The sequence below is a fragment of the Peromyscus maniculatus genome, chromosome 19 (genome assembly GCF_049852395.1).
Source record: "Peromyscus maniculatus bairdii isolate BWxNUB_F1_BW_parent chromosome 19, HU_Pman_BW_mat_3.1, whole genome shotgun sequence".
Classification (NCBI taxonomy): Eukaryota; Metazoa; Chordata; class Mammalia; order Rodentia; family Cricetidae; genus Peromyscus; species Peromyscus maniculatus.
This window is the reverse complement of record NC_134870.1, coordinates 80,302,106-80,317,989: the sequence shown is the minus strand read 5'-3', so window position 1 is coordinate 80,317,989 and position 15,884 is coordinate 80,302,106. Positions and strand designations below refer to the sequence as shown.

Genomic DNA, 15,884 nt, shown 5'->3' with positions numbered 1-15,884 from the left:
ATTCTAACACCCTATGGCAGAGTGAAACAATGAATGCACATTTCTAACAAACACCCAAAATACATCAATACAGATTGGCTCAAGAGCCATGTTAGGACTAACAGTGATACATAAAATCGAAACAACTGAGTAAGTTACTGTTCTAATAGTGACAGTTATTTATAAAGTTAAGAGTTTCATTATATGCTACTTTCAGTTCCCCTAAGAAGGGAATGGAAATGTGAATTACAATTTATAAATTACATTTAAGTAAATAAAAGTAATGTAATTTCATGATTTCAGTTTATGATTTATATACATATATTTCTGCATACAGACATAAAAAATTATGTATAAGTACATACACATATACACTCATTAGATAGTGAATAAATTCATATATTTAAGGGCTTTTGTACTTTTATTGAACCTTTTCTATGTTAAGATTCTAAAACATATTAATTTCAATATTAAAAGCAATTTATGTTAAATGGATATTCATTTTATGAGATCTAATTTAGTATTTAGGTATTAATATATAATACTTAGAAAATCCAAAATCATCTACCAAGAGAAGTAAAAATACTTCAGCAAAAATTCTGATAAATTCATGACATACCAAAAATGAAGATTTTTAAGACCTTTACCAAATAAATTAGAAAATTTAATTACAGAAGATCTTATTCATAAAAAAGTTTGGAGGAAAAAATCTGTAGAGTTTCAAGGAATGAATGTTCCAAATGAGTTTAAGATTTTATTAGAGGAAAAAAATTATAAAACTTTACTGAAGGGCATAAAATAACTTATAAAACATTAATAAGATGTCAAACATGGCTTCCAAGAAGAATTTTGTAACACAGAGTAATGTTCAGGCAATGTTTAGAGAAACAGAGACTAAAAATGCACATAAAGCATATAAAACAAACATCACATGGCAGAAAACAATGGTAAGAAATACAACATATTAAGAATATTCTCTGGGGGACTGGAGATAATTTTATCTTGTGCACTTTTCATTATTTTTCAAATGTTCTCTAAAGAACACATGCGTTTCAATGTCATGTTTTTGCATGTGTAGGTGGTATGTGTGCTTGTATATATGTTCACATGTGTGCACTTGAGTAAGGAGGTCAGAGGTTGATGCCACATGTCTTCCACAATAGCTTTTTTTCACTTTATACATTAAGGCGGGGTCTCTCACATGAACACCGAGCTTATCAGTCTGATCAGTCTAGCTAGCCAGCTTGCTCTAGGGATTCCAGACCACTTTGCACACCTTGTATGCCTTTAGGTGTTGAGGATCCAAACCCCAGTCATCTCACTTGTGTTCTTTTAAGCACTTAATTATCTACCTGGCCCATCAACGCCACTTAAAAGAAGTTATACTTTGTAAAAACAAATAATAATAATAAAGGTATTAATTATACTTACCATTTAAATCACTGCATTCTGAAGTGTCAGTAAAAGCAGAAAAGTTCAAATCAAACGTATATCTTCCTACATAACAATGTTTCACCATCTGAGTCAAATGCTCATAGAAATGGCAATGATATAAAAGGGCCTGGAGGGCAGGTTTTCCTACCAGTGACAGGCCAGAATCCTCATCATGAACACAGGGGCCCTGTGGGGAAGACAGAGAAAAGGCACTGATTTAACAAACCATTTCTTTAAAAAGAGCCATTGCAACTCACTAAGGCAAAGATGTCCCAGATCCTACCAAAGTCTTTCTAGTTATGGCTACTTAGACTAGAATGGAAATGACTTCACTTTACTGGCCCCTGGCAAAAGGTTGATCAACTCTACCTCCTAAATGGTCAATTCATTAAAATGCTTCTATGAAATGATCATTCTCATCCAAGTAATTACACACTTGAGCACAAACACAATAGTATCTTTAAACCTACACACAAGAGTAAAACAATTATTATAAATACCTGAAATAATGTGGTCCAAGTAATAGTTTAAAAAATGTTTCTACTTAATCAATGAGTCAGCAAAAATAAACAACTTAAATACAGACGTCTAAAAGAAGCAGGCAAAACAGAACAAGAGAATGGCGTCAGAAGCCATGCTTAGTCATCAAGGTCAATTACAAGCAATGTGGTTCCTCATTTATTTATAAATTATCCTGACAAGGAAACCGGGCCTCATCCATGCTCTAGGAGTGCTCTGCCACTACTATCCCTATATTGTCCTTTAAGGCATGACTTTACTAAACTATCCTGGGTGAGCTATTTGTCAAAAATATTGAATAGTAAACCTTAACTAACTGTCACTGCTACAAAGAGTTTTAAGGGTGTTTTAGTATGCTTAAATGTACACAACATGATAAAGACAAGAGACATGCAACAACACCAAAACATCATGAGGCAAATCCTCTGTTACCCAGAGCAAGAATTTCCAAGCTAAATAAAAACTGTGGTTTTGTTAAGGCAGGTTAGGGGGTGCAATAAAGCACTTACCTGCCATACAGAAAGCCCTGCATTTGACCCCTGGCACTAAAAACAAAGGAACACAAACAAAACAGCTCTCAAAGGTTAACTCCAAATTCACAGCTACTTAACAAACTCAGTCAATAAAACAAAATTAACATAAAATTTCTATTTTTCTATATTTCTATATTTCCTAGTGATGATTAATTTTACTTTGCAATATACTAATGTCAAATTATTTAATTCATTTTATAAATTGTGTCTATGTAATTGTCTCCTCTATCACAGCCAGAGTCCTAAATTCATAAATATTTACTGAGAACAGGTAATGAAATATAAATTGTATAAATCATGAAAACAACAAAAACAACTATTCAGTGCTCTTCACAAAAGTTAGATCTACTGAGCCCTTAATTCATCAAAGGCCTTTTGGATGGACAATGGGAACAACCATTAGAAACACAGGTTACAAACCCACTATCTTCTGAGGTCCCATTTTTCTATCTTTAAAAGCAGTGGTAAAGTGAGAAGTAATAAGTGCTGTCTATAACAATTCTAGTGATTATTCTCTGAACTATAAAATTATAAAGATAATCTAACCAAATTACACTTACTTTTATTTAATAATTTTTTTAAACTCTTTGATTTCTAGTCTTTCAAAGAAGATAAGCTAGATTTTAAAACAAAGATAACAGAAGACATCATAGTAGAGACATAGCCACAAAAAAAATTAATATCTCAAAAAGCAGTGTAAATCTAGTTATGACATAGAGGTCAGGGAAAATCAACCCAAGAGGCCCATTATGGGATTCATTTTTAGAAACATAAAACATAGCAATGTCAACCAGTTTTTCAACACTGACTCTATATAAGTCAAGTTCAAAGAAGAAAAAAGTTCATGTTGGTTCATAATTTCAGAGGCTTCGTCTTTAGGTGGCTAGCTCCATTGAGTTTAGGTCTGTGTCTAAGCAGAAACATCATAAAAGGGCATGACCACCATGGTCATCAGCTGAGCACTGACCACCTCATAGCAGCCAGAAATCAGAAGAGCAAGAAAAGGCAAGTATACTATGGACAAAATGTACCTCTCAAAGGCATGTCCCCCAAAGACTTCCTACAATGAAGCCCCAGCTCTCAGCACTACCACTGTTCACATTGTCATCCACTGTGCACCACACTATTAGTACACAATCCTTGGGGACATTTAAGATCAAAACCATAACACAGAAAAAGGAAAAGTCATTCAAAAAAATACAAAAAATAAAGAGACTGTGAAAAGTCACAAAGTATAGAAGAGCCAAACCTTCAAGTAAAGAGCTAAGTGAGTATTCAGTGAAAAAAAATTAAGATAAAGTTCTAGAAAATCATGAATAAAAAGATAATGAAGAGTAAAAGGTCAAGGATAAAGAAGAAAAGAAAGTGTCAACAGCCCTGGATGCTAGAAGATGCTATAAGACTATAGGGTAAAATTCTTAGGAAGATTGGTTTTCAACTTAGTACATAGTAAATAACCAATCCAGTAAAGCTTTAAAGACAGTTTTAAATATGCTAGAACTCACAAGGTAGATAAGATTATAATCATTTTAGGGATGGTTACCAGAAAAGGTAGTTCTAACAAAAGAGGAAAGAAGATTAAGAGTAGAAAATTTGGAGTTGTGACACAAACTTACAATGCAGGAAAAACAAAAAGGCCTTCCAAAGAGAAAAGATATGTCACATGTATCTATTTTTTTAAATCCTGAGCATACTTATACACATAAATAAGGAACTGAGCACTAGATGGGTCAGCCATGGAAGAGTGGATAAGAAATTTTAAACAGAAATCACTTAATGTCTCTAGTGAATTAGTAATTTCCAATGTTCAGAATCAATCTGCAGACAAAAGTCAGGTAAGAATGTAAATACCATCAAGCCTCACAAAGCAAAGGTTTAAATAAAAACTGGCAATGATGACCATAAGAAGTAAGAACACTAATATGACATCTAAGGCACAGCGTGCCTGTGTTCTAAAGGGGGCCCTGCAGGATAAGAGGCAACAAGGTCAACAAGAGCAAGGCTGGTCACAGACGTGAAGAGTTAACAGTGTCTACAGGGAGTCACACAGGAACTACACAGGCAAGTGTCCAAGGAATAAACACAATATTGGAAATACATCATTTGGAAACATATGGTAGGCTCCTGAAGAAGTAAATTCAGAGATAAAAATGTCTGTGAATGGGACAACTATAATATCTGTGAATATTATATGTATCATTAATATTCTGAATATCATTATATATTCTATTGCTTTCTATAAGTATGAATATTTGTTACTTGACACAATCATCACTTCTAAAAATGTAAACAATTACTGCATTAAAAACATTTTACAGATTCATTTTTATTTAAGTATCTCTATGTGTGTTTCTGTATGCATTATGTCATGTATGTGTGGGTACCCATGGAGGCCAGAAGAAAGTATTGGATTCCCTGGAACAAGAGATCTAGGTAGTTGTAAACTAGTGCTGGAAAGTGAACTCAGGTCCTCTGAAAGATCAACAAGTGCTTTCAACTGCTGAGCCAGCTCTCCAGCCCCTTAAAACCACTTGTAAATCTTTAAAAAAAAAAATCAAATGAATGGAAATTCATGTGTGTTAGACATCATCATTTATTTTCAGTTGACTGATTTTAACTAAGCTATTAGGTGAATCACTCACTATTCTCTAATGGCAAAGCTTCTTAGTGGTGAGGGTGTTATCAGCAATGTTGCCATACCAAGCATATGCACAAAAGGACTGACTCAGGCTTTCCACTGAGGATAAATGGTACAAGGGCCAGGATAATAGAGACTTATACTGGCTTTCCACCACAGATTCAATTGTAATCAGTGTCTTTTGGCACTGTTGGGAAGTTCACATGGTCTCATAGCTCTATCTCAAGATTTCTGTGTTCTTAACACCCTTGTCCCTGAGAAGGTGAACTGAACATTGGACCTCACAGAACACCTGCTGAATTTCAGGGAGAGCTCAGAATGGCAGTGCATGAAGAAAAAGCAACTCTTTTTTTTTTTTTTGGAGGTGAGGACCAAACCCAGAGCCTTGTGCTTGCTAGGCAAGTGCTCTACCACTGAGCTAAATCCCCAACCCCAGAAAAAGTAACTCTTAAGTTATCAGGTGCCAATTATAAACATAATTGCAAAAAAAAAGTGCAGATTAATTATCTTAGAACTCTCCAAATAACTTGAAAACAGCTCTGAAGGATATAAACTAGAATATCGGTTGGAAGACACATATTTTACTCATATAGTCAGTCACTGTGTGAATAGACTTTTTACATATGATAGAAATGGAACTAGAAGCAAATTTATATGTAAGAAGAATTTTAAAGTGGAATTAGTTTGGTAACACATAGAAATTACTATAATATAATCCAAAGACTATAAAAAAGATACTAAATACATTAGAAATCTATAAAGGCACATAAATTATAGCAGCATTAAGATGATTTCACTAAGAAATATTTTATGAAACATTGAAAGTGCTTCATGATGTATACAGTAAAAGATGAAAAATATGTATATTAACCACAGCAAGTATGAAACATACTCATATACATGACTAATTTATAATTAATTAGTAGATAGTAATAAGTGCTTCTCTTTATCAAAAACACATACACAAATAAACAAGTGTGTGCACAGAGGGTTATTAGCTCTATGTGCTAGCAGGATACAGAAGCAAGATAAATCAAGAACAGTGAGCCATCCGGATGCCAGACTTCATTTTTAAATACTACTCTGCGGGTTGGAAATATGGCTTGGTTGGTAGAGTGTTTGGCTAGCATGCACAAGACCCTGGTACCATACAAACTGGAAACGGTAGGTAGTGCATGCCTATAATCCCATACGAGATAGGTGAAGGCAAGATCAGAGGGCCATCCTTATTACATAGGAGTTTGAATTCAGCCTGGGTTACAGACCCTGCCTCAAAAAAAAAAAAAAAAAAAAAAAAAAAAGGAAAAGCCCAAATTAATACATGAATACATACGACTCCTTTAAAAAAAAATTTTAATGCGTATGGTATGGATGCTTTGCCGTCCTATATGTCTGTGTATCACATGCATGTCTGATGCCTACAGAGGCCAGAAGATAACAGATTCCCTGGAATGGAAGTTACAGATGGTTGTGAGAGGTCATGTATGAGATGGGATTCTGAGTCCTCTGGAAAAGCAGCAAGTGCTCTTAACCACTGAGCCATCTCTCCAGCCCCCATACATACTTCAGTTACTGAAAAGTAATCAGAGCCTCACAAAGCAAAGGTTTGGGGCCAGAGAACTATAGGACAATACCTTTCTGCACCAGAAATAAAGGTAATGTTCAAAGCTTCCTAAAGACAAGTTTAAAAGACATAAGAGTCATCATCAAGGACACTCTTTGCCAAAAGTAGAATAATCTGATCAACTAAATAAAGAGACACAGGTAGCAATCTGTGAAGCAAAGTAAGAGCCCTTGAGTCTGTACAAAAGTAAACAAGTAAGTGAACAAATAAAGAGCAGGAAAGCTCTTTGTTAGAGCGGAATGTGATGAATACAGAAAGAAATGACATAATTACAAAATCATTAGTAAATGTCCTATGACTGCTTCAGACAAGGAAATTAAAGTTAATAAAGGAGTCTGATAAAAAACATACTGACAAAGTGTCAGAATACTCCTAACAGTAAAAATGAAGAAAATAGGAAATAATCAAGTAATCAATTAATGTAACCAAAATAATAGAAAAAATACATAAATCTGAGTATATCATTTCTATGACTTTTATGCCAAAACTGAATAATCCAAATTCAATCATAAGGAAACAGTTAAGAATAATAGCTGAAAGACATTACAGAAGCTGGATCACATGTATTCTTCAAAAGTGTTATAAATGTTGAAGAATTAGAATTTCAAATGAAAACAACTAAATGAAAAAATATATTTCTAAGTTTGAAACAAGACTGGATTTCCTTTCTCCATAAAGAAAAAAAGTGGGATGATCCAGAGGATATAAGGTAATGCATCAGGTAACACCCTGAAATCTGCCCTTCAGCAGCTCCTTGATTCAGTTAACTGTTAGGATGCATTTGATGAAAATATAAAAATAAACTAAGTTTACAGAAGATCCTTGAGAGAACTGCCTAACACACTAGAAAAACTTGAGAATTGTTATTATCATGTAAGAGAATGTCCTTCTTTTTAGGAAATCCATCATTCAGTGTTAAGGGAAATAGCAGCAGTATGTTTGTGATTCTCAAAAAGTTCACAAAAATTAAAAAAAATACCAGGTAAACATTTTGGTTTCTGCTTCTGTAATAGACACCATGACCAAGAAAAAAAGAGAGGAAAAAAAAAAAAAAAAAAGACCAACCTGGGGATGAAATGATTTATTTGGCTTATGGGTTATATAGCCCATTCTGGAGGGAAACTAAAGTCAAGTCAGGAAGTGAAGCAGAGACCATGAGATCACCTACTGGCTTAATTCCTGATTTTGTTCAGCTTACTTCCTTATATGACCCAGAACCAATTGCCCAACATGGGCTACGCCCTCTTCTATCATTTAGAAATCAGGAAGATGCACCCACCCACCACCTACCTACCCACAACCCCACACACACTTATAGGCCATCTGGGTGGAGGCAATTCCTCAACTGAGGTTCCCCCTTCCTGGTTATCTCAAGTTGAAAACCAAGAATAGCCATAACACAGACTTGTTAAAACACATATAAAAAATAATACTCTTTAAGATCAATCCATCCCCAGCATATTTCTGTATCCATACAAAAAGAGTGAGATAATATGATACAAAACAAAGACTTCACTTATATAAGACCAAGAATGTAAGATGAATGCTTTGCACACTAAGTCAGAAAGGCTAAAGCAATGCCAATCTACTACTCTCCGGTGGAAATTGGTAGAACATTTTTCAAAATATAAAACTTATCAGTGGTAGAGTATTTGCTGCCTAGCATCATCAAGTCCTTGGGTTCAATCCCCAGAGCCATAAGAAAAGAAAATAGAAAAAAATAAAAATAAACTATGGCCCTAACCTTTAAAAACCAACATTCTATATAAGAAGATAAAGTTTAATGGTAAGAAATGAGGCAATACAGTAAAAGTAATATGAACCCATTTTAATAGTAAAAACATAAAATACTAGTGTCTTTCAGAGAAGAGAAGAGAAAACTATATTGGATAGTAAAAATATTTTTAGAACTATATTTGGGGAACAGCAAGATGACTCAGAGGGTAAAAGCATTTGCTGTACAAGCCTGATGACCTGAGTTCCATCCCTGGAACCCATAAAAGAGGAAGGAGAAAATAAAGTACACAAAGCTGTCTTCTGACCTCTCAAATCACACACACACACACACACACACACACACACACACACACACACATACACAAGAGATGACTTACAGCACCAGCACCACAAACTTGGCTTTGTAAAGTCTAGAGAAGTAAACAACCCGGGAGATTAAGGCCAGCTGGATCATGCATCAGGTGACATACTTAAGCCTGCCTTTTGGAAGCTCAGCTTGATTCAGTAACAATTAGTATATTCCAATGGAAATTTAAAAATAAACAGATTTATAGAGGATCCTGGAAAGTACTATATAACATTATTATAAGCATACAATCAGAAGATGAGGATGAGGATAAAATGATAAAAAATACATCTTATGCTTACAATGAGAGCATTTTCATATTCTCCAAATTATCTACTTAAATGTTAACTATTTCGTGACTTGATATTAACCATTTTTAAAAACTCAATATAAAGAAAAAGAGAAAAATCAAATCCCCAACTGTACACTAACTCAGGAAAAGAAAAAGAAATTTAATATGTGTGGTGTGATATGTGTACCCTAATAAACTTCACCACATTATGCTTACATTTGTAAATACAACCAATTCTATTTATTATTAAATTATAGAACCAATTTAATGATGTGGACAAGAAAGAGACTATCTGTACTCACAGCAAAGATGTACCACTGACTAAATATGTGGCTTCATCAAGCTACTTCAATCCTTTATGCTAAAACTTCTAAACTATACAATGAGGAAAATAGTTCACAGCACCAAAAATTAAGCTAGTGAATACACATGAAGCTTCTAGAAAAGTACCTAGCATATGTCATGCTAACCATCAATAATTCTAAAAGTATTAACCACTACAGAAAAGAGATTTTTTTTTCTTAGATTTTTTTTAAAGTGTTTATCAGGCTGACTATCTATGGTGGCACATGTGTTTAATCCCAGCTCTGGGAGGCAGAGGACAGCAGATCTCTGTTGAGTTTGAGCTCAACCTGGTCTACACAGTGAGTTCCAAGCCTGCCGAGGCTACATGGTGAGGCCTTGACTCCAGATAGATAGACAGGCAGGCAGGCAGGTAGGCAGGCAGACAGACAGACAGTCAGACAGATAGATAGATGGTAGAAATAAATGTTTTAGTGGAGGTTGGAGAGATGGTTCAGTAATTAAGAGCACTTTTCACTCTTAAAGAAGACCAGGGTTCAATTCACTGAACCTGTATGGTGGCTCATAACCATCTGTAACTCCAGTTCCAAGGGATTGGTCACCTCTTCTTACCTCTGTGGGTACCAGGCATGCATGTGGTTCAGACACATTCATGAAGGCAAAACAGTCACATACATCAAATAAGCAAATCTAAAATAAGTAAATGCAGTGTGTGTGGTGGGGTTATACGTGTACCACAGCATGTGTGTGGAGGTCAGATGATTTTACAGAACCAGTCCTCTTCTTCCCCCATTCCTGGCCATTTCACAAGCTCAGGAGAATGTGTAAATGTGAAAACGTATCAGACAATTTCTACCTTCTAGTTAAGAAGTACTTGCTACCATACACACAGTTTTTTAAGTAATAAAGTTTAGCCATTCCTTGGTATCAACAACAGACTGATTCTTAGACTCTCACAAATACCAAAGACTGTAGACAGAGAAATTCCTTATATAAACAGGGTGGCATTTGTATATTATCTGTGCATATCCTGTGTGTAATCTAAAAGCTCTCTAAGTCACAATGCCTGATTGTTATTGTATGTGGTTGTCATGCAATACTGTTTAATTGTTCAGTACAATTACTTTTTCTTGAATATTTTTGACTCCTAGTTGCTTAAGTCCACAAACATGAAACACACAGACACAAATGGATAGCTGCACATATATGCTGAAAATTTAAAACTAATTAATACAAAATATTTGCTAGGTTGATAACTATTTATACCCACCTGCCAAGTATAATTCTTTATAACTTCTGAAGGCATTGGAACTACAAGGAGATTCTGAAGAATAAATGCAGCCTGAAAATTAAAATACAAATGTCAATGCTGCCATCTTGTTGTCATCTCTGAAATAACAGAGGTTGCAGCTGGTCAGTTATACACGCTGAAAGATCCTCATAAGATCTCATAACCGCATTTCTTATTAGCTGATGAGCAAACTATGGAACATTTCATTAGGAAATGCATATTTTACTATTTCAAAATTTAGTTTTGTAGGGTTACATACAGATAGCAAATATTTGTCCTCTCCCTCCTCAAACTCCTTCTTTCTCATATAAAGTCTTCTTAAACCACAAATGTCCAGCTTTACCTATCAGAATACACGGTGACAGAATAAAATAATCATACAAATATAAGAACTGATTTTCATTTAATGAAAGATTATGGTACAATTCTACTTAGAGAATAACAAGAATTTGGGGAATTCTAAGAGTAAAACTTCCATCCATCTTCACTGGAAGTCAGTTTTAAAAGTTTAAAATTAATGAAGCAAAAAAAAAATCCATAAATGTAAGAATAATCACTTGAAATTATGACAGACTAATTAATAAGAAAACTGGCTTTATACGTTAGCTACTAAGTATTGGTTAGTGGTAGGAACTGCTATTTTCTTCAGAAACCATTGAGAACTATTAGCTTGTCCTTTTTAAAGCTGCTAGTGTGCTAGTGTGAATCATCACTTTGGCAGAAACCACCAATTGGGGCTGGCAAGATGGCTCAATGGGTAGATGCAGCTGTAGTGGAACGGGTTTGATCCTTAGAACCCACAAGAGAACTGACTCTGGAGATTGTCCTCTGGCCTTCACAGGCACACACATGCACAAATAAACGACACAAGTAAGTAAATAATTTTTAAAACATGAATTAAATTGGTTTATTTTCTTCTCAAATATTATTGACATATATTTTTGAAAATATTATTATTAAAGGTTTATAAACACTCTTAAAGAAGACCAGAGTTTGAAAATATTATATGTTTTGAAAATATTATTATTAAAGGTTTATAAACACTAATACTTATATGTACTGAGTGAAAACAACTGTTTTCTGTGAATACTTTTCAATGTGTGATATAAAAGTTCACATTAAAATATATAAGCAAGATGGCTCATCTGGTAAAAGCACTTGCTGTCAACGCTGAATTCTACCCCAGAACCCACATGATGGAAGGAGAGGACTGGCTCTGGTAAGTTGTCCTCTGACCTCCACAGCAGAGCATGTGAATGCACAAGCATATGTGTTTGTATATATATATATATATATATATATATGTGTGTGTGTGTGTGTGTGTGTGTGTGTGTGTGTGTGTGTGTACACACACAAAAAAATATTTAATGCAAAAGTTTGAAACATTCTGCCTTAATTTTATCAGAATAAATGACTTGCATTTTTACTATAAATTAGCAACTTTTCATTTAAATTTTTTGTAAGCAAAATAAATAATGGTTTTTGCTTGGTCCTCCCTGCTAAACAAGAAGTCAAGTGAGGCTTATAGACACTGCAATAGACTCCCATAACACCAAGCAGGTGTGCTGTGGATGTCTTTCTGTATGCGTGAATATGTGTTGCTCTGATTGGTTGATAAATAAAGCTGCATTGGCCTATGGCAGAAAATCCAAGCAGAGAGACAGGAAGAAGGCAGAGAGAGACGCCAGCTGCCGTGGGAGGAGCAACGTGCCAGCAGACCGGTAAGCCACAGAACATGTGGCAAAACACAGGTTAACAGAAATGGGTTAATTTAAGATATAAGAGCTAGCCAGCGAGAAATTCCATGTAGTTTGTAAGTAATATAAGCCTCTGTGTGTTTACTTGTCCAAGCGGCTGCGGGCCAGCAGGATACAGTAAAACTTCTGACTACAGGGTGGGAGTAGGCTGCTCATACAGACATACCTCCCGGCGCACCACACTGCATTCTGACTGATCCAGAAGAATGTTCACCACGGTTCCCCAGAGCCCACCAGAAATATTCTGACAACTGTTTGCCAAGGCCACGCAGCCAGCTTCAATAGTAGTCAGTGCTGATCCCAATCCCAGTGAAGTGAATCTCACCTGTCATGTAAAGACAGAGAAATCAAATCCAAGGATACTCTTTCTTAGCATGAGGTCATCCTTCTAGTACAAAAGAAGTGTTAGAACTGAGTGAATATGGCATTGGTTTTATATCCCTATGCTGTAAAGGACATTCAGAAAAGGTGTTCTACATGTCTGTGAGTATGGCATTGGCTCTACATTCCTACATATTAAAGCATACACAAAAACAGTGTATTACATGTGTGTAAATACAGCATTGGCTTTACATTCCTGCATTCTAAAGACACTCAGGAGGTGTGCCCTACATGTGTATGAATTGGCTTTACAGAAATTCTGTATCAAGGTTGGAAAAAAAAAAAACCAGTGACCTGAAAAAAAAGTATATAGTATAGTAAATTGTCACATGAAGGTAAACTAAATACTATAAGTAAGCATTAAAGTAATTATAATTTACAATTTTTTTAAGGAAAAGCAGTCAGGACACTTGGTCATATTTACTGAACATGATTTCTATTTATTCCTCATTCATTAAAAAAAAAACCATTATTTTGTTCTATTTTTCTTAAGTCATTAATATCTTTTTCAAATAAATAGTTTTAACTTTTTAATACATTATTTCAAAATTATATAGCTGAATTAAATTTCTTTATAGAACATGTAGTATTTTCTCAAAAGTTAAAGAAAAAATATTTCATAGAAACTTAATTTGGTACAGTAATGCTGGCTATAACATAACTTCTATCTAAATAATAATTTGGTGCATTTCTGAATTTTGACCCAAAAATACATTTTCAGTGACAAACAGGATAAAAATAACATAGCTGTAAAATAGCAAGTAATAAGTCTAAGTGCAAAGTTCCCAAAATTGTACCAAGTTCAGATCAAATAACACTTCTACAAATCAAAGTTTTTAATAAGATCCACCATTTCTTATTCAATATCACTGAACAAATGGCTAAAACTTGTTATAATATGAATTTTGTACTAAAATGGCACTTAAGTATTACTAGGCTTTTAAAATGAAGTGAGATAGCTGCCTTAAAAGAAAGAGATAAGGTGTCTTCCTCCATGTGCCTGCAACAAGAAAAGGAAAAATGAACACATAATAATAATGCAGCCATCCCTGCAGTGGGAAGGGAGCCTCCCAAGAAGCCAGTTGTGGACCTTGGACTGCTCGCATCCAAAAACATGAGAAAAGACATTGCTGGTTTTTAAAGCAATCATTCTGTGGTATTTATTATAGCAGCCTGAGAACATTAATACACGTTATTTTTTACCGACAAGAGGAGCTATACTGAAACAAATACCTAAAAACATAGAAGTAACTTCTGAACTACACAACAGGTTAGAGTCTAAAAGACTGGAAGTTCATACCAGGACGATCAATTACAAGGGTAACTATGGTGTAATATCAGAAAGAAATAAGAACATGTTACTAGAAACATGGTATGGAATAAAGGTGGCCCTTAAAAGATGGTGCTTTGATTTGGACAAGTAACCATCAAAGGCTTGTGGGTTCAATGTATGGTCCCCAGTCCATGGAACCACTGGCAGGAAACAGAACTGCTTAAAGATAGGGCAGTTAGAAGTCTTCTAATCATATTATGGCAAGCCCCCCCAAAATAAATATTGAATCCCTGGCCCTTCTACTTTTTCTCTGTCTGCTGCCCAGCTGCAAAAAGGGGAGCAGCTGTGCTACTCCATGAGCTCCCACAGACATTGCTATAGGATCCAAAGCAATGAGTCTGACTGTCCATGGACTGAAACTTTCAAAACCGAGCCAAAGTACACCTTGACTTTCTCTTTAAGCTGTTTTACTCTGGCATTTGTTATAGTAATGTAAAGCTGCTTTACACAAATAAAAGTGATCCAACTGTATTCAAGTGTTAAGTGTTTTGTGAGCAATGAAATTGTACACATAGCTGAAAATATTTCTAAAGTAAGTGCTGAGTGTATTAATTCCTCCTGAGTGCTTATAGCAAACTGCAAAGGAAACAAGATTTGAATAAGGAATTAACAATACATATGTAAAAAGAACAATTATAGGCAATTAAGAAGATTCTCAGCTATGTACAAAATGAGAACTCATGCTCTGGAAAGACCACAGAGGTATGGCTAAATACTGTTCCATGACAAGATTATGAGTCTTTAGACATTTTAGCAGGAGCCAGAATGGAGAGGAGACTAGATTAGCAAAGACAGTGCCAATGTGAATGGCAGGGAATGGGAAAGTGAACCGGAAAGACTGGAAGACTGTGGGGCTTGGATTCTATAGGCAATATGTGTCATCATTCTTCAAAGAGAATAATGGCCCCAATTTGCTGTGGATATCAATCGCTCCGTATGCTGTGAATATGTTGCTGTGATTTGGTTGATAAATAAAACACTGATTGGTCAGTAGCCAGGCAGCGCGTATAGTATAAGTGGGACAAGCAGAGAGGAGAATTCTGGGAACAGGAAGGCTAAGTCAGGAGACACTGCCAGCCACCACCATGAGCAGTAAGATGTAAAGTACCTGTAAGCCACAAGCCACATGGCAACATATAGATGAATAGAAATGGGTTAATTTAAGATATAAGAACGAGATAACAAGAAGCCTGTCATGGCCATACAGTTTGTAAGTAATATAAGTCTCTGTGTGTTTACTTGGTCTGTGTGTTTACTTGGACTTGGGCCCGAGTGGGACTGGAGATAGCTACAGCTACAGCAAATATAATTCAGAGATCTTCAGGTTGGCCGCTCCTACCTCAGGCTTGGAGGCAGCACTCTTTTCTCCTCAGTTTCTAATGCTATGGCTGCCTTTCTAATTCCACTGGTCCAGGATGGCCCAGTCCAGTCCTTCAGGGATGGGTGATGCTATCCTTAGCCACAACAGCACAGCTGGAGTCCAGAGAGACAGCCTGAAGAGGTCAGGCTACCCACTGAGTAGGAGGAAGCTAGAGCTGAGACTATTCCTCTAGATGAGTCTGTGATCCACAGTACAAAACACGAGCTTGTGCCTCAAGGGCGATGGAATTTGCTTCCCCAGCATGCACACTTGCTTGCTGTCTTCCATTCCTCATGTCTTCCATTCCTACTTCTCTCTTGTCACAAGACTAGGACCCTATGACTACTCCACCATCCG

The 15,884-nt window shown here is 35.6% G+C and overlaps 1 protein-coding gene across 2 annotated transcripts in view; it reads right to left on the bottom strand.

The window, feature by feature from the left end:
• Rttn (rotatin) overlaps positions 1-15,884 on the bottom strand; it is a 182,387-nt gene that overhangs the window by 67,704 nt on the left and 98,799 nt on the right. For both annotated transcript variants that reach the window (XR_013046217.1, XM_042263930.2), the window contains exons 31-33: positions 12,620-12,778; positions 10,676-10,747; positions 1,411-1,600 (exon numbers count right to left, since the gene is read on the bottom strand). Coding sequence is in view for 1 of the 2 variants with exons in the window: in XM_042263930.2 (XP_042119864.2) it covers positions 1,411-1,600; positions 10,676-10,747; positions 12,620-12,778 (421 nt within the window). In the remaining variant the exon portion in view is untranslated. The remainder of the gene's footprint in view (positions 1-1,410; positions 1,601-10,675; positions 10,748-12,619; positions 12,779-15,884) is intronic.